This window comes from Denticeps clupeoides, chromosome 4 (assembly GCF_900700375.1).
Source record: "Denticeps clupeoides chromosome 4, fDenClu1.1, whole genome shotgun sequence".
NCBI lineage: Eukaryota > Metazoa > Chordata > Actinopteri > Clupeiformes > Denticipitidae > Denticeps > Denticeps clupeoides.
Window position 1 is genome coordinate 24,290,282 of NC_041710.1, and position 19,061 is coordinate 24,309,342.

The 19,061-nt window shown below is 43.0% G+C and overlaps 3 protein-coding genes across 3 annotated transcripts; 1 reads left to right on the forward strand and 2 right to left on the reverse strand.

Annotated features, from left to right (window-relative positions):
* Positions 1-512: 512 nt before the first annotated feature.
* gprin3b (GPRIN family member 3b) lies at positions 513-6,083 on the reverse strand. Its single transcript, XM_028977549.1, has 2 exons — positions 5,672-6,083; positions 513-3,330 (listed from the first exon to the last, which is right to left on the reverse strand). The coding sequence occupies exon 2, from the start codon at positions 3,257-3,259 to the stop codon at positions 1,139-1,141; it is 2,121 nt and encodes a 706-aa protein (XP_028833382.1). The 5' UTR covers positions 3,260-3,330; positions 5,672-6,083; the 3' UTR covers positions 513-1,138.
* Positions 6,084-6,602: 519 nt separating this feature from the next.
* On the forward strand, positions 6,603-13,873 carry elmod2 (ELMO/CED-12 domain containing 2). The gene is made up of 9 exons (XM_028977608.1): positions 6,603-6,755; positions 7,236-7,383; positions 7,489-7,517; positions 8,312-8,409; positions 12,093-12,222; positions 12,355-12,488; positions 12,575-12,643; positions 12,738-12,871; positions 13,023-13,873. The coding sequence occupies exons 2-9, from the start codon at positions 7,239-7,241 to the stop codon at positions 13,196-13,198; spliced, it is 915 nt and encodes a 304-aa protein (XP_028833441.1). The 5' UTR covers positions 6,603-6,755; positions 7,236-7,238; the 3' UTR covers positions 13,199-13,873.
* On the reverse strand, positions 13,848-16,992 carry ucp1 (uncoupling protein 1). Its single transcript, XM_028977606.1, has 7 exons — positions 16,878-16,992; positions 16,465-16,598; positions 16,168-16,375; positions 15,615-15,812; positions 15,354-15,455; positions 14,726-14,906; positions 13,848-14,642 (listed from the first exon to the last, which is right to left on the reverse strand). Exons 2-7 carry the CDS (start codon positions 16,588-16,590, stop codon positions 14,528-14,530), a joined length of 930 nt encoding a protein of 309 aa, XP_028833439.1. The 5' UTR covers positions 16,591-16,598; positions 16,878-16,992; the 3' UTR covers positions 13,848-14,527.
* Positions 16,993-19,061: the final 2,069 nt, after the last annotated feature.

Consider the following 19,061-nt stretch of genomic DNA (forward strand, 5'->3'; position numbering starts at 1 on the left):
CTGATGGCCAAATTCAATCCATCACCCATCGAGGTCAGGATGCCACCAGACAGGCTCGTGATGGACAGAGATCTTCCTTCTGTTAGCCACTGCAGTGATGCAATCGGGATTTCATTCTCTCCAAACCAAACAGTGACCGTTTCAAGCAACGCGTCTGCACAGCGGCATTGCCAACTATTGCTATTCTATTGCCACTCTATTGCTTGCTGGACTGAGTAACGTCCACAGGAACGGACATTTTCTGTGTAAAAATAACAGCAGTCTTTTGAAATCAGCTCATCATCCACCAATCAGAAGAGACAGCCTCGGTTGGGCAAGTTTGCCCTTCAAAAAAAACAAAAAACAACATTTAGTGCTGGAACAGTCTTGCCACGGAGTAATGTCTGTGTTTGGATCTGGCTTTGATTAATAACCAGAGCAGAATTGCATTTGTTAAATGAAATATTGTGCATGTCAAATCCAAACGACCATGACAGTGTCACTCTGACAGAACCAGGACGCAGTGGCGCATGTTAATTCACCTTAACGTTTTAATACAAAACCAGAAGAACAGAGACGGTTGGACGAAGCACGTAAAATGCACACAGGGCCCAGTTTACAGCGAACACAGCGACAAGCACAGCGGACCGAGACCGAGTGACAATCGTTCGCGGGGATTCGGTGAGAAAACAAGCTCGGCCGCTTGCTGTGAATGAATGGGCTCAACAAACAAATGTTCACCGAATGCACCATGTCCACCGAGGGCTGGACGTGTTGAGTTCTGTAAAAAGAATACAACGACAGCGACACATTTATGCCTGTGAGTCAGTGCAATGCATAATTCTGACCCCAGCGCACGAGGTACTAAGACTGCCACTGTGACAAATACACATGCATTTTACTATGTAATGTTCTGTAATCATTATTATTATTATTATTATTGCCATTGTCATTCTAAATACTGCTAGAGTTTCATTCTCCATCTCTATTTCTAAAAAAAAAGACTTTGACCATGTTTCTGTGTATTTCTGTCCTCCTCCACCTCCAGTGCTCTTCTGAACACACCGTTTACCCAGAGCCTAAGGAGTAAAATCCCATCATGCTTTGAGTCAGGACAGTCCCAGGGAGCAAGGTACGGGTGCTACATGAGCACGTTGGCTCAGTCCAGTACTGAGGATGGAGGTGGGCGCGCGCAGCAGCTGGGTCGACGTACATGTTGCATCATGGACCTGAAGACGTTGGACTGCCTTCTTTTGGATTTTCGCCTAGATGTAGTCTCTTCCATGCCATCCGAGATGGACTTTCGAAGGGCCGTCTGGACCTCAAGCTTCTTCTCATGCTCCCTTATCTTGCACTGCAGGTGGCTTTGGATGGCAAAGCCCAGCGACTCAGGATCTACAGAAGCTCCATACACTTCCCAAGTCATTCCCTGATCATCCCACACCACGTCATGCACACTCTTCTTGGCAGACTTGCCAATCTCATCACCACACTCTGGATCCATTTTGGGCTCATTGTGGCCTTTCTTAGCAGAACTAGCACCGGTTCCTTGTCCATGGTTCTTCTGCTGGCTGCTATTTTGTTTCTGATTGTTCTTCTGGCTTTCCTCCACTGTGGATCTTGCTAGCTGGGAAGAAGCAGCAGCAGCTTTCTTGCAGTCTGTTTGGAGCTGGCTTGCTTCCAGGCAAGACGATGCAGACGGTGGGTGGGAATCAGACTGTGATTTGGCAGTGGGAGGTTTGCCAGTCTGCAATGGCACAGGCTGTGCTCCAGGCAAGGCCCGGCTTGATGGATCAGTAGGTACCGTTGCCTTCTCACTGGGTCTGATACTCTGCACTCCTTCTGAGCAGACCACCGTGGCTGACTGGATGGAACAGCCATCTTGAAAGTGGCTGTGGCTGTATGGCTCTATGTTGATCTGGTAGACAGGCTGAAGTGGTGGAAGACCTGTCTGGACACTGCAGACAGTGGTGCCTTTGGTCCCCTGGTGTTCTGTCTGCATAACAGTGAGCGGACCACAGGAATGCGGACCTGGGATGTGTGAAGAGAAACAGATTTGGTGATCTGCAGCCTTTGGCTTATAGACCATGGCCAGGTTCTCCTCTGCTTGGGAGCAGGAAAGTCTTGGGACATGATGGAAAAGACTGGGGCTGGTGGACACCGATCGGCTGCACGTCCTTGCTACTGCCTGGACCTCCACGTCGTGGTGCTGCTTTGCCACACGGGGACTTTCCAACATTTCAGTCGTCATTGTAGATGCTTCTCGATACTGTGTGCAGCGGCCTCTTTCCCGTTCATCTACACAGCTGCCTTGAGTCTGGATTTCCTCGCCTGTCAACTCTCTGTGTCCATGTGACTGATCTACAGGGGCTTGAGATGTAGCCACATCCTTGGAAATGAATGGAGGATGTGATGGAAGCTCTGAATTCCCAGTAGATTGTAAGTCCATCTCATTACATACATGTCTGTTATTGTTGGGAGAACCATCCTTCTTGTATGGTTGAGGGGTTGCATTGGCTTGGCCTGATTTCTGTTTATCATGTTGGGGTGTCGTCTGCTTTGTTTCCACCACATCTGTTGGTGGAGGGCAGGGTATTTGGGTGACCTCACCTTTCACCATTGTAGTGGGATGTGTAGCCTCTGACTGAGCTAAGGTTGGTACAGTTTGCAATAATGTTGTGTTGCTGCTACCATCTTTTGCCGATGAGGATTTTAATGAATTCCTGTCTGTTTCAGACCCTGAATTGTCTGATTTGCCAAACTGGGAATTTGTGGCCTCTGATTTTCTGTAGCTCTCTTTGACTGAACTGCACTTCTTCTCTTCACTCACCAGACATTTAACTTGATGATCATTTGTTTGTTGGTTGCCCTTTGTTGGTGTAAGAGAAGTTATATGGACAGCTGTACCACTGATGGTACATTTATCCCCTTGCTTGGCCAAAATGGACCCTTTTAAATTTGCATTAGTGTCCTTGTTGGTGTCGCTGGCAGGTGTTACTGTCTGACCCTTTACTTCACTTGGGTAACTGGGTCTCTTGTGGTCCCCATTTGCTGAAGAACAAAGGGCAGAGAACCCCCCTGCAGCCGTCTCATCCAAGTTTGGGCTTGATGATTTCAGACCCAAAGAAGGACTGGGGTCTACAGGTGAAGGAGACGTTGGAGTCAAGTTCTGGTTAACATCCTGGTCACAGTTGGCACTGGATTCCTTATTTCCCTGTGCATCAAACTGAGGAACCATTTGAACAGTAACAGTCCTTTTGGGATTAGGGATTGTTTCCATTTTTGCTTTATACTCCTAAACAGGAAACTTTCCAAACTGGAACTTCAGGTCACAATCTCCTCAAATGATCCCTGAAACAAAAGAGTGCTTTACTTAAACTTCATTTAGACAAATGCACACCATTAATAAGCAGTCAAATGTAAACGAGTGGATTAAATGTGAACTCTTTTAAAATCTCAACTGAAAGCTTAAGCTAATTAAGATGTTTCAGTGTATATTTTTACAGCCATTTTTCAAACTCAGTTTAAATCATCATCAGCAGAATGAAAAAGAAGAATCAAAATGCTCCTTCAGACCACTTCAGTTAAAAGAAATAAAAAAAGAATTTGACTAATGCACCAGAAGTCTCCATTTACAGCAGAAAACCTATTTTTATAGTTGTGTGCAAAGTCCACTTCCTCAGCAACACCGCATGTAATTATTAGGGAAATAAAAAATTTGCACTCTATGCTCTGTTTTGAAGCTAAACTAAGATCAAATTCCATCAAATTTGTGCAAAATCCTGTTAACTATGAGTCACTGACAGAAAATGTGAAGTAAACACCAAAAACCCCATAGCCACAATAAACCACTCAAACAACTGGTGGACTCTAATGTGCATCGTGAAAACCTCAGAGAATTTTATTAAGAATATAAAATGAGACAATCTAGACATTTCACTAGAATAGATCTTGCAGAATGGTACGGCCTTCGCTCCCAATTCAGCCTAGTACACGGCAGCTCTATAAATAGCTCAACTGAAGAAGGTTATCTGGTCCATTTACTTTGTCACAATTTGATGAGCTGTTGATCTTACTCAGAACTTTGTAGAGTTTTACTGTACATGTGATTCTGTATAATGCCTTGTTGCCAAAAAACAATATTGGTAAGCAAATGGTAAATGCAAATTTTAACTATATTTTTATTTTAAAAAAATTTGTTTAATGTGCTTTTGATGACTGGAATGATCACCCCGAAACAATTGCTCACAAAATATATGGTGACAGTGGCAAACATACAAATATGCTAGATAAAAAGTTGCATTAATACAGCCAGCTTTTTCTGCAGTAACATACGTTAGTCTTTTCTGAACGCCTACAATATGCACCAGCTTGGCAAAATGTCTCGAAGTGCTTTTGACTAATTGTTCCATGCTGATTGCTCCACTGCAGTTGGATGGATTAACCTTGAGGAAGGCCCGGGGAGGCAATGCATTCAGATTTTTAATTTGTCTCAAAACATTCATATGTTGGACATTTATTTCTGTCTGACCGGAAATGCATCATTTACCCCCGTGACTCAAGCAGGCACTTGTATGAGTTTTCATGGCATTTTACTCCATGGACTAAATTCATTATTTCAGTGACCCAGAAGTGACCTACCGATTCAAGAATTTATTTTGTTAGCAGTGTGGACTAAATGCACATTTCGCTGGTAGGGCTGCACCTTTTCAATCTCAATTTCAATCTTCTCTTGAAGAACAACGTGGCTGCAGGAGAAGCACATTCCAGCGAGGAGGGGATGACCTTACGCCTATTCGTGGAAGTGCAATTTGCCTCATGAGACACATGAATCATCAACGTGCACCACAAGCACGTGTAAAAGGTTGACACGGCACGGAGATTAAAGTAGTTAAATAAAGACCATGCCCCGTGTATTAAAGGTGCGCAAAAAAATTTTTAAAAATACTTTTCACTTTTCTGCCAACCAAGAATTTGACTGCAGGCACGTTATTTGTGAAAATGGGTTAATGGGCTTTTTTTTCACCCTTTTTGTAGTTACTTCAAGCTGCATGTGAATCTGCACCATTATAAGCCGCCAAGACGTACATGCTGCTGTTATTAAAATATCTGCAGATCTGTGTTGGGGGTTTCTAACCCTGACGTCAAAGAAACTGGTGCAGTGAATAAAAGGAGCCCCTACAAGCCCGGATCAGGGGGTGCACAGCATGATGCTGCGGGTGATGAGGGGGGCTTCTGATGAATGGTGACCCGTAGCCCTCCATGCAGGACAGAACATACGGCTGTTTAAAGAAATGGGGGAGAACAGTGGCTAAAACGTACCCGTAGACGTTTATTAATAATGTCCCCAATTGCAACGTTTGGTTACTCGGTGTAAAACGGGGTCAATTCAGTTGGTTAACCCGTAACTAAAGAAAATATACATTAAAAACACAGAAACAGTGCGCATTTAATCCCGTGATCCAACGAAGGAACAAAAACAAACATTTTTTTCAGGTATCACGTAGATAAATCACGCACAATATCAGCTGATATCATGGCCGGGAACACCTATGAATTTCAGGATCTTCTTCAAAGCGGTAATATTTGACCTTGCGGAATCGCACATCTAACCCAAAAATCTCAGATCCCATCGCTGCATGCGCGCTTTAAAAACGAAAAAAAAAACATCGACGACGAGCCGGACTCCTACCTGGTGCGCCTTTGTCTCCTTTGCTTGCCATCCTCGGTGCGTTTTGCCGCGCTGTTTACGCGCCGCGGCTCGCCGCCTCGCCGGCGAAGCTGCTCCGCCGAATGCCAATGAACGAGATTCCGAGCGACGGCGCCTCCGGCTCCCCGGTTCACGGGGGAGGGAGCCGCATCTGGGTCGGTCTGCGGTGCCCGCCCGCCGTTAATGGGGTTTCAGGTAAAGGACACGACGTGGGACGTGAGAGGGCGACATGTGTGCGTAAAGGAAAGCGAGGTACGCGCGTAATGGCCACTGCGCTCTCGGCAGCGACAGGATCAGGACCGAATCTGACGCGCAGGCGGCTGGACGGCGCCGCGCGTTTGCTGAGACGCTGAAGAGGAAACTCCGGCGGCTGCAGTAAAGGAACGTAGAGACTATTGGGGAGGACGGGGGGTTCTGGTGCGAGCGTTAAAAATGCACGCCGACTGTGACAGTTCCCCCGTGGACGGTGCGTGGAGGTCAACTTGGCCGCCTGCAGCAGCGCTTGCGGCGGCGCTGCGGTGGTAAAAGTAAACCATGTCACTTTTAACACACAATATTGTCACATAAATAAACGAATGGTAAAACATAGTGTGAACATTAATGCAGTCGTTGGTACCAGACTCGCAAAGGCCCAATCGAATGCATTTAGTCCAAAGACGCAAGAAAAGGTATATGTGAAAAGGGGAAAAGGTATATGTGTCACTCTCGAATTGTATAAATTGCACTACTTTAGTCATTTTTCTTTTTGCCACTAACGTTTTACATGTCCCAGAGTTCAGGATGTCGCGTACAAGCCGCATGTTTTATATGAACATTATTCCGTGAAGCCACAGCACCCCCTGCTGGTGGGACGGCGAACTGCTGCACGAAGAGAACTCCCTACTGCGCATGTCCGCGGATTTCCGGCGCTCTTCGGAAAATCAGTGCGAGTTGCGGAGGCTGCCGCTAGTTAGCCGGCTTCAGCGCCGGGGCGTGGGTCAAATTTAACCAGCCGCGTCATTTTCACTCATCGAGCACGTTTGCGCGTCAGACCAGCGGTACTTGGTACTTCCTTGGTAGTTTTGTGGTGAGTATCATATTTATACAACCTGTTGTTATGTCCTGCTAACTTGCTAGCTACCGTAACCGCTACGCCACGGGCGAGCCGGCGATGGCCGAGTTCGGCGTGCCGTGTACGCGACACGACAGGCTGTCGGTTGCGCAGTAATCCGTGCGGCTGTTGTTCTTAGTTGGGGACGAACGCGAATTTCACTGCGCCAGGCCGCTAGCCAGTTAGCTGAAGTTAGCTAGTTCGCTGGTCCGTGCAACGGGAGTTAAGAAACTCCGTCTGTGTTGAGAGTTGCCCGGATAGGCAGGCAACTTTGACTTTTGAAGTACCGAAACATCTTATCGTGCTACCTTTGCTCTACATTGTTCTTTTTGTATTGTTTTGGATACTGTCGCTTAGTGATGGGCGGTATGAAGTAATAGATTCTGATTCTGAGCACCTTGGAAGCGTGTGTGTTTGGTGAAAGCTGGTCTTGTTCTGTGTGTTATCTTCCTGCAGAGGATGCTGGCCTTCATCTGGCAGTACTTCTATACGTCCTTTTTGCGCTACTGGTTCAAGTGGGTTCTCAGACACGTCACTGGGAGATGTGAGCTGCAGAGAATATGTGCTGGATACGCGCAAGGAGCTGAGAGGACCGCAAGGGCCGGTGAGGGACCGCAAATCATTAAACACAACACAGTGTGATCGGCTCCTATGACAGACTCTTCTCTGAAGGCTGTGCTCTTCTCTTCTGCGTTTGTTTCCTTTTTAGAATACTCTCTTAAGTCTTCGAAGAGCGAGGTAAGAAATTAAGTTTTGATGGGTGTTTGCCATATTACGGTGTAGAAGATGCACATCAACACACAATCACAGGCACATCAGTTGATAATAGGAAGTATTTTATTTCTGTAGGAAATACAGAAGGGCACAGTCAGTGGCCACCATTCACACGTGTCGCGGCCCTCCTCTCATCCCCTTCTCTGCTCCCGCAGCACACTGAGGCGAATTGCCTAACAGTACAAAATATTTGGCCAAATAACTGTAAAATATGAAAGTACTGACACTGCAGCTAACAAAATAACACAAAACCAACCATATCATGAATGCACTCAATTCAAACAGTAACTCAATTATATTCCGCCCTCCCATTACTAATTCCTCAATTATTAATAACACAACTATTTACAGGTGAGCCTAACAATGACATTAATAACATGGAGGGAAAAGGAAAACACAATTTAAAAAAGAAAATGGACAATCGTATAGTGGCTACATTACATACATTTCATTTTTAACATACCTGTAGGAAATCCAGAAGGACTCAGTCAGTGGCCACCAGTCACATGTGTCGCGGCCCGAAACAAGAAACAAAGTTCCCACCCACAATTACTCACAAAAACACAAGAACATGAACCCCGGAGGTTGAAACAACAACATGGAGTTCACATAAGACGTATACAATTTTCCCATAACATCCCGGCCACAATAGAATCACTGTTAATAATTACTTTTGGTATATGGATTACTGCATACATGCAATTGCTAGAATGTATGATTACATTTCTGTAATGATGTTTTTCCTGTTTTTGCTTCAGTTGTTGAGATCATCTGTGGATGTAGAGGAGAATGCTGTAGAAAGCAGAGTTGCAAAAATAATCCACGTGAAGAATGTGAAGGAGCAGAAAGATCCTGCGTAGGTGATTTTAAATTCTTCATGCTGTGCTTGCCTTGCCTCTATAATCTGAGCAAAACATCCACATAGACTCTTAAGAACATGACTAGGTCATTTGACTGATCAAGATGCAATAAAGATAATTTATTTCTTATTTAGCACAATCACACATCCAATATGCCTAATTGGGCTTTAAAAATTCTAAAAATTATTTTTTCAACTCCAAGTTAACAGATATGAACAAATAATTAGGACTCAAGCAAAGCCTTATTGTTTTTCCTTTTTGCCATCTTTGCCATTTTCCGGTGCTTCCTATGCACAGAAACTTGAATTTTTTTTGGCCCCACACATAACAATTCAAGCTTGCACACAGACAGGTTTCAACCCAGGCGTGGCCAGGGTGGCTCAACAGTGCCACCTAGCACATTATCCCTTCTGGTACACATTTTCTTGTATCGCCTTCAAATTTATTATGCATGTGTATCTCATTAAGACAAACGTATGATACACTCACACTCAGTAGCTTAAAAATAAAAAAAATTGAAAAAGGATCCTAGACCCTTTGTCTGATTCACTCGAAATTTGGCTTGAATGTAGAACAGTGATTCACCATGTTAAATTGTGGCGCTTTCTGAATAACTTGAATGGTCTTGAAATGGCAAGATGGCAAATTTGTAATTTTTTGTAAATAAATTTTTTTTTTATAATTGAGTAATCGAGATGAAACTTTACTGAATTGTGATTATGGTGTGAGAATGAATATTCATGAATTTTGATACCTTGGAATAGCACTACCAACTGGCAATAGAAAAAGTACCACTTTGCATGTTCTTCAGTCATGCTCGAATGACGTTTTATCAGATTAATATAAAATCTTGGACTTGTAAACATGTCTCTTATGAAGTGAAAGTGAAGTGTTTATAAGGAATTTTTGAAATGTTGAACAATTTCTTGGGATTTTGTATCCTCTCACAGGAGCAAAGGGATCTTAATACTGAATTAGGTCAAATCATTCTGTTGTACAATAACAATAGACAATAGTCATTGAACCTCCTCTCTGTACACTGACTAATTTTTCTTGGTGATGAGACCCACCACAGTCGTGTCATTGGCAAACTTGATTATGTGGTTGGAGCTGGAGATGCTGTTCCCACCCAGACAGACAGACAGACTGACTGAGGTCTCTCAGTCAGGAAGTCCAAGATCCAGTTGCAGAGGGGGGGTGTTCAGGCCCAGCAGGCTCACTGCACATTCTCTGAGCATCTTCCAGGAGCATTGTCAGGTCCAGCAGCCTTTCGTGAGTTAATTCTGCAAAGAGTTTTCATCTTGTCCACTGTGGTTAAACACAGCACCTGATCATTGGGAGGAGAGTTAGACATTTTTTTGCTGCTCTAATGGCTCGAGAGTTTGGTCCTCGCTCTTTTTAGGGCCACCTTGTCTGAACGCAGAGTCTCAAACTTTGACGCATTTACATACCCCTGCAGCTTTTGGTGATGGACTTGAAGATTGTTACATCATCAGTGCATTTGCTGATGTAGGATCGGGAACCTTCTGATTATGGGGCCGCTTTCTTAACTGCTAGGCCACCACTGCCCCGTTGGTTGCAGCCTCCCTGAATATTTGCCAGTCAATGCATGCAAAACAGTCTTGAAGAGCAGATATGACTTCTGCTGGCCAGGTTCTCACCTCCTTCAGAACCACTTTTGTGCATATGAAGAGCGCCCTGTATGCTCGAATCAGCATAACAGTGATGTGGTCTGATTGGCCAAGATTGGGGCGGGGCTCCACCCAGTATGCATCAGCGATGTTTGTATAAATAAGAGTCCACATGTTGACGGAATCTAGGGAGAACTGACTTGAGATTGGCATGGTTGAAATCTCCAGCAGCAACAGTCCATCACAGTGTGCATTCTGCAGATCGCTAATAGCTCCATACGGCACACACAACGCCTCCTTTGCATTAGCGCTGGGTGGAATGTACAGTCCAATAATTAAAAACTGAGGTGAATTCCTGTGGTAAATAAAAAGGCCTGCATCTCAAAGTCACCAGCGATGAACAGTAGCTAGAGACTAGTACAGAGTTCTGGCACCATTCAGTCTTGATGTAAACACACAATCCACTGCCGGAATTCTGTCACTGAGCCACGTCCCAGGAAAAAGAAAGATGCAGCAGTTTCTGTATTTCCATGGGTAGGGATGGGATGGGTTAAATGCAGGAACATTTTACTGGGTGCTGTGCTGTGCCGTGCCACATGTGGCAATCACTTTCACTTCAGTCTCCCTTGTTCAAGGGTCTGTTACAGGAATCTTTCTTGTAGCCCTGGGTTGAACCCTTTCTAGAGCAACAGTGTCCTTTTCTCCATGATATCCACGGATCCTTAAGTCACTTTTTCAAAATGAAGGCCTTAAATATCATTAAAAATGAGAAGTACTTAAATCCAGAGCTTAAAGGTCTTAAAAATGCTGCACACCAACTATATCAAATGAAACAAGCCTTCATTCTGTCAGTAATCCGCACTTCTAGGTTTCTGAAGTGCAGCGCATACATGGAAATGACCTGGGGCGAGAAAATGGCAGTGTTCAAATTTGTATGACTTGCCTAATCGGTTCCGCACATGCGCACGGTGCATCCCTGCAAAAATCAATCATTTGGAAGGAAAATGAATATCAAATAATAATGTGTCTGCTGAGAAACACTTGCCCTTGGACAAATGTAGTTGATGCCCCCGATGGAGATTCATAATGAAAGTAGCCTTAAAAAAGGTCTTAAAAAGTCTTCCTTAAATCTGCAGAAACCCTATTTCTCAGTTAAGGTGACCAATCCTGAACATAATATTCAATGGTAACATCTCAATGATGTGGGAATTATGTAATCGTAGCATTACATATCCACACTTCTGGAGGTTTGTCATCACTGATCTGCCATACTGGTTAGTTCAGTTATATTTTTTGCTTCCTGTAAGGATAACTATTACATTTGTTTAGATGAAATTGAATCTCCTCAAAGTGCTAAACAGGCAATTTCTGAAGCAAACACGACCATAGCAATAAAATATACTGCTCAATAAAGGAAACACAACAATAAGACATCCTAGATCTGAATGAATGAAATGTTCTTATTAAATACTTTGTTCTTTACATAGTTGAAGGTGCTGACAACAAAATCACAAAAAAATATCGATGGAAATCAAATTGATCAACCCATGCAGGTCTGGATATGGAGTCACACTCAATATTAAAGTGGAAAAACACACTACTTGATGTCCAAGTCAAAATGAGGCTGTGTAATGGGTGTGGCCTCCACGTCCCTACAACGCCTGGGCATGCTCCTGATGAGGTGGCGGATGGTCTCCTGAGGGATCTTCCTCCCAGACCTGGACTAAAGCATCCCAGCCATCTGGTTGGTGGATGGAGCGAGACATGAAGTGAAGTGATTGTCAGTTTGAAACACTGCAGCACAGCACACGGTGACAACACGAAACGTGTCCTTTGATTTTAACCATCACCTTTAGTGAGCAGTGGGCAGCCAAGGCAGGTGCCCGGGGAGCAGTGTGTGGGGACGGTGGCAACCTTCTGATTAAGGGTCTGTTTCCTTATTGCCCCTGGTGTACATGATGTTGTTACATTAACATGATCATAATTAATCATTAAACCTTTTAAATATTTTTTTAATTTTCCAACTCTGCTCTTTCCCACTTCTCTAGGTTTAAGAAAAATCTCCAGGTTTGCTTGCAACAAATAACTGGTTACAAACATCTCTTTGTATCCGTGGAAGAGCTTAGAAATGATGTCTTTGATTCTGAAAAAGAAGAGCATGAAAGCATGCTGCTTAAGGTAATCTAAATTTCTTAATGCTAACTGTAAAACTAATCACATCTGTTGAGGTGATAATATTGCATGAAGTACATGAATGAAAACTACATTTGACAGGATTGTGTGTCATCTTTTTTTTTAATTTTTATTAAGTTATGGGAGCTACTGATGCCTTCTGTAAAGCTGGAATCCAGAATCACCAAGCAGTGGGGAGACATTGGCTTCCAAGGTGAAGATCCCAAGACTGACTTCAGAGGAATGGGAATGCTGGGACTGACCAATCTGGTGTAAGTACAGATTAGGTAATATAAATGACGAGTAATATAGATTTGTATTCAGTTAGAGCTAATTTGGAAGCATTCTTTCCTTACAGATTCTTTAGTGAAAACTACACAGAGGAAGCTCGACAAGTTCTCTCTCATGCTAACCATCCAAAGCTAGGGTGAGCAGTTCACAGGATTCCTTTAAATCATTGCCATGTTGTTTTCTACCTCAGATTCTACCTGTAATGATTTCATCCTGGCTATGCATTACAGGTATTCTTATGCAATAGTGGGGATAAATCTGACCGAGATGGCTTATAGCTTGCTGAAGAGTGGTGAACTGAAGCCCCATTTCTATAACAGTGTGGCTGGAAAGCCTGAGATGAAGCACTTTCACCAGGTCTATTGTGAGTAAACCGATATGACATGTACCCTTCCTAATAAATCATTTTAGTGGTTTAGTTATTTGTGGTCTTAATTCATTCTGTAATTGTTTTAGTATATAAGATATTTTTATATATCTTATATCTTACATATTTAATATATATTTCATTTTAGGTTACCTGGCATATGAGTTTGACAAATTCTGGATTGAAGAGGAGCCAGAGAGCATAATGGAGTTCAACATCTACAGAGAAAAGTTTCATGACAAGATAAAGAAATGCCTACTGGACCCAGAAATCACCCTGATTTTGACTGTGGATTCCAAAAATGAACCTGTAGCAACCTCATAAAAGAAGCAATGTTTCTGATAACTGGTGCACAAATGAAAATTGCTCTGGTCTTAAATGTTTTGTTTACAAAAAGAGGAGTGCAGGGAATTTCTGTTTTCCAGGATTCAAATACACATTCCAGTCAATGGCATAAATTGAATTGAAATGGGGGAGGAGAGTATTACATTTCTTTGAAGTTTTTGGGGTGTTGTGTGAGAGTTAAACTAGTAAACACATTTATTAACTAATATTTGGTAAATGTTTTATTGGCTATAACAAAAATTTTGGGGTTTAATTTAATGCTGCATGAAATGTTCCTGCCTCAGGAATTCTGTTTAAGATCAGAGGAACGTTTGTGTTTTATCTGGATCTCAGCTTTGCTGTGCCTATAGGAGTTGCAGTTGTAGCATGTTTCATTGGTACTAAACATTTCTCAAGACGCTTGGTCTCCTGTAGACGATGAGGCGTCACTCTGATTTCATTTTTAAGCAGGGCGACGCTTAAAAAAGTGCTACCGTGGTTTTGTGTATGTGTGTGTTGTGAGGTACTGAGATGGTTTACCACATCTCGGTAGCTATTATTTATAATTATTTAAAGTGTTAATGATACAGAAAAAAATAATATTTTATAGTTGGACAAGCTCTTTATATTGTCTGATACATGCCCACAATGAATAAAAACCTCTATGAAATGGAAGTGATGAATTGGTAGTTTGGTGGTGGGGGGGGGGTGGAAAAACAAGTCATGGTTTTGGGTAATTTCGTTTTTTTTTATGAAAGTGGTTTTGGTTCACTAAGTTATGGCTACAGACAGGGTTTAGCTTAACAGTTTGGCTTTAACTGGTAGGTTACATGATGAATGGTAGGCCACAAATAAATAGACATTCAAGCTTACATATATAAAAGAATTAACAGATCTCCAAGGTAAATTCCACAGTGATCCTCAACCCTAGGAGTGGTTCCATAAAATAGGAATTCTCACTTAGGTGGGTTAACATAAGTCACATAACAGAAATGCTGACTGGCTTCAGAAACTTGAGCTGAGAAAATGGGACCTCCTGTTATCAGGCTGAATTCTATTCAGCTTGACTCGCTCAACTGCATTCAACTGATCCACTTTGAAAATTATTACACAATAAGTTAGTAATCACATACAAATTAAAAGCAAACATCCAATGGGCTGGGTAGAGTGCTAACAGGACCACAAGGGGGCAGTCTTCGTAGATTTCTCTCAGTTTGAGGACGAGTGACGTAGAAGTGAGTGCCTTCAGAATTGTCAGCCCTAAAGGGCTTGTAATATGTCCATCCGTAGTAAAAAGGGGAGTCGAACATCGGCATCGTTGTGGTTGTTCTATGCGGTGGCTTCCACCTTCTTCTTGGAGACCATCATGAGTCGTTTCAGCTGCTCGAATGACACAAACATGACCACGTTCCAGGAGCCCAGTCTCAGGAAAGATGGCATAAATCTGGGGAAGATAGAGACCAGGGGTCACAACTCAAAAAAAAAGCTGTAGGTACAGTTATTTATTTTGGTTTTTTTTTTGCCCACCCTTTGTAGAAAGCTGTAGGTCCTTCCTTGGTCATCATGGTCCATGCACAGTTAATAGCGCTAGTGTACTGGCCAGGAGGGGAGTTCATGTACCGCGTCTTCACCACGTCTACTGGTGAGGCGATCACCGTGGTGATGAAGCCAGCACCGAATGCAGACACAAAGTGGCACGGCAGGTTATCTGCATGAACGAGAGTGAAAACGAAACATGATGCATACCTGTAAGTGGCATTAGAAACCCTTCTGGAAATGAGCGATCAGTTGAGTGTTCGTTTCTTCAGCCGACTGAACTCTAAACCTGCTGGACTGATAGTCCACACTGCATTGTGTGCAACCCTCATTGTGCTCTAATCTCCTCTCTATCAGCTGCTCATCTCTCCTTGACACTTTGGCCCTTGTTCAATCAGCCTTCACCCGTGAAACCGACCCTGGTTATAGTGCAGGTTATCATGCGGTGTTCTGCGGTGCTGCAAGCCAGCCAGGGCTGGAAACATCTTAGAAATCTCACGCTTATCTCCTAGGAAGATGCCATAAAATTCCACAGATGAAACTTGCCATTCGTGCCTGTGTGTGCTGTTGTTATCGGCCGGAACGATGAAGAAAAGAGACATTTTTGTTGTGAACGTACCTGACATTAGCTTGTGATTCAGAATAGCTTCCTTGATGAGGTCGTAGGACACCAGCTCTGTGCAGTTGACTAACGCGTTCCTGGTGATGTTGGGTAGCGTGCCTGAAGGGACAAAATAAAATGTCAAATATGTGCAGAAAAACCTCTACAACTGGTCTGGAACTGACAGTGTTTTTTCAAATCACTAATCATGCATTCATTATTATTGATATATATTCAGCCTTGCATTCAGGTTGTTTGCATTATGTCACTTTTTTTAACCTTTCCACAGCCCCCGAAGGCCCTCGTGTCTGAAGATCTGTTGGTAGGCCTGCATTGTGCCATTGTAGCGGCGCGCAACGCCCTTCAGGTTCTGCTGTGCCTGGAAGCGCACCTTCACCACGTCTGTAGGCTGGGCACAGGACACTGCCATGGCTCCCGTTGTGCAGCCCGCCAAGATACGAATGCCCACGTTCGCATCTAAAACAGAGAATCACATTGATTGATTATGTTCTCCTGTCTTTAGTCATCAGCTGAAACCATTAGTACCATTCTTAAAGGACAAAAGTAAATTTCACTATTAAACGCCTGTAATGTGTAATATGAATGCTGATTTACATTTTATATTTACAGCATTCAGCAGACGCTTTCATCCAAAAGCGACTATTTACAGTAGTTACAGGGACAGTCCCCCCTGGAGACACTCAGGGTTAAGTGTCTTGCTCAGGGACACAATGTTAGTAAGTGGGGCTTGAAGCTGGGACTTCCAGTGTGTTCCCACTAGGCTACTACCACCCAGTACTTATAGTGCCACACTCCTTGCCTCTAGACTTACTGTCTTTGCCCCCAGTGTAGAAGCTCTTGACGTTGTCGTATAAACCTATGCGGATAGAGGCGAAGGCCATTTGCCTCTGGAGACCTGCCACCAGTCCGTTGTAGAGTGACCGCGGCCCTTCCGTCCTCACCATGGTGCTGATGGTCCCGAAGACTCCCTTGTAGCGAATGTTCTTCGCTGCGTCTGCAATTGTCTTCTCCCCCTGGATCTGAAGGCCGAAGAAATATTATTTTTTAAATATTCAGATTTACTTTGTTATATCATATACCTGACAAAAATATATTCATATTTTTTAACCTGTAGCCGGACTTTGGCTGTGTCCAGTGGGAAGGTGACCAGGTCAGCAATGCAGGCGGCAGTGCCAGCACTGAGAACCTTCACCCCAAGTGGAGGGGGCACCTCTGATGGCTTGAGTCCCACCATGATTACAACTGGTAAGAGGTAAGAAGTGGTAAAGCAAAGTTAATAACTGTATTCCGCATAAAAAAGAAAACTGTACAAGTATATATTAATTCATTGTGATTGTATGTGTAATACAGAAGGCCACCAGAGCATAATTAACATTAATATTAACATGGCAAACAATGAAGTCCAAACTAATTTTATTATAATTAAGTTTTACTTTACTTTGTCTTGTTCTTAATGTAAATGTGACTCAAGACAAATCCATACATTATAAATACATATTATATTTAATGTAAAATACTTACTTGGTTATTCCTGAACCAGTGTTGCTTTTATGATGGGAATAGATGGGTGTTAATTCCCAGTCCCTGTCTCCTGTCTGTCCAGAGAGGCAGGATTCATACATTTCTTTGCTTATATATCATTAACGTCTGACTTTTTACAACATCCTCGTAGAGGCGTTTCTGAGGGACAGATCAGCACAGAAACAAAGTCCACCAGCTAACAGAGAGCCAATGTTCACTTTGTCCTCTGAAGGGGTTCATGTTTTGTTAAACATCAGATTAGTGGAGTTCACAGAATGAAACTATCTTTAGCAATTCGTCCAATGAGCTACAAGTCACACTCTGAAAAGGTTTATTATTAATTAACACAACGCAAATTAATCATGAACATCACTATATTATAACAGGACAATATGGGAATGGCCCTCATCACCCCACAAATGATGTGTGCAACATACAGTATGATGAGGAACATACAGTAAACTGGTGAATTCACTATTGGAACCAGTGATGAGAAGCAAGGAGAAAGCTGCACTTATCTCCTCAGGACGATCATAAAATCCAAGACAGCAGCAGCGCAGGGGCTCGACCAAGTCCAGCCAATAGCAGAGAGGCACATTTCACCTTCTCAGCCATTAGGATGAGGAAACCCTTCACACATGGCAGGATAGTTGGAAAACGCCAGGCCAAAGTCTCAGAACCTTGTATTTTTTTGCCCAGACATTTAATTGATCAAGATATTTTAAATTAGATTTTTTTGTGATTTTTGGATTGTCACACTTTGTGTCAATGTAGTCTAATATTCAAGTATTTTATTTGTCACAGTTAGAAATATTGCAACTGGTCTGCAGGTTCTGACGCTGTGGTACAATATTTGTAATGTCAACACAAATTTTGACCAGTCAAATAATGGGGTGTCGCCCTGACGTTTGTGTCTGAAGTTCATGGGGACAGTGATAAGAGGGTTCTCTCAGTCTGTTTAAACCTTTCCAAAAACCCAGCAAACTGACCTTTCTGGGACTAGAAAGCGCACCAGTCAACAAGACTTATTAAAGTAAAACATGTGTAATGCGTGTCTGTGTGTATCATTGAGCCAACTTCACTCTATGGAACATCTAATCTGGCTATAATGTGAATGATTGTCCGTGTTTTGAATCAGAGCTGCAGGTGAAATGGCCGCCGCCTCAAGCGATAGCATCTTCATGGACACCTCAGTGGCTCACGATCAGATACATGTTGAGCCAAGGACCTTCTGGATGGAAATACCAATTCATTCCTGAACTAGGCAAGGAGAAACAGAACTTGTGAGCAGCACCAGTTATTAAGAGTCTTGACCTCTGGACATGGTAAAATGGCACCTACTGATTTTATATATATACGTACAGTTTTAGAAGGAAAAATATCCCGAGAGACACCCAGGAAGACACATGTGTTCTCTGTGATTACACAAGTGTTGTTAAAATAAGATAAAAATCCATCGTCAAAGATCTTTTTTTATTGATTTATGGTGATAATTAAAGTTGCGGTTTGTGTGTGTCTAACCCGGGGGTCAAGAGATTTTGTTTTTAACTGAGCAGGCGATTCTGCAATGAACTTTGCTTCAGGTTAATAGCATAGCATCATGTAGAAGTCTGCTGCAAGATTAAAGCATGAGGTTGCATAATGTTCCTATTTAAGTAGAAAGTCTTTTAATATTTACAGTTTTTTAAATAGTTGTTACTGTGTAATTACTTCCTTGAAAAGTATTTAGTTACTCAGTACATCTTCGTATCTAAAGTCTGCATTCGAACTTGCTGTTGGCTGAGAATTCCAGACAGGCTGCAGGAAGAGCTGTGATTGGCCTGTCCCACTCACACCCTCAATCCACATTCACTGAGTGAGACCCGTGATGTAATCCGGGCAAGAACACCTTAAGTCTGCATCAGCATGGTTGCTGGAGGCTGGCCAGCCATTGACTTTCCTTCCCTCCCAACATTACATTGTGCCTGGTTAGAAAAAATGAATGCCCAGCATCCATCATTTTTATAATAATTATATAATAAAAAGTCTTCATCAAGTTTTTGTCATTGTGGTTCAATGCAGCACAGCACATGGTGACACAATGAAAGGTGTCCTCTGCTTTAAACCATCACCCTTGGTGAACAGTGGGCAGCTATGACAGGCACCCAGGGAGCAGTGTGTGGGGACAGTGCTTTGCTCAAGGGG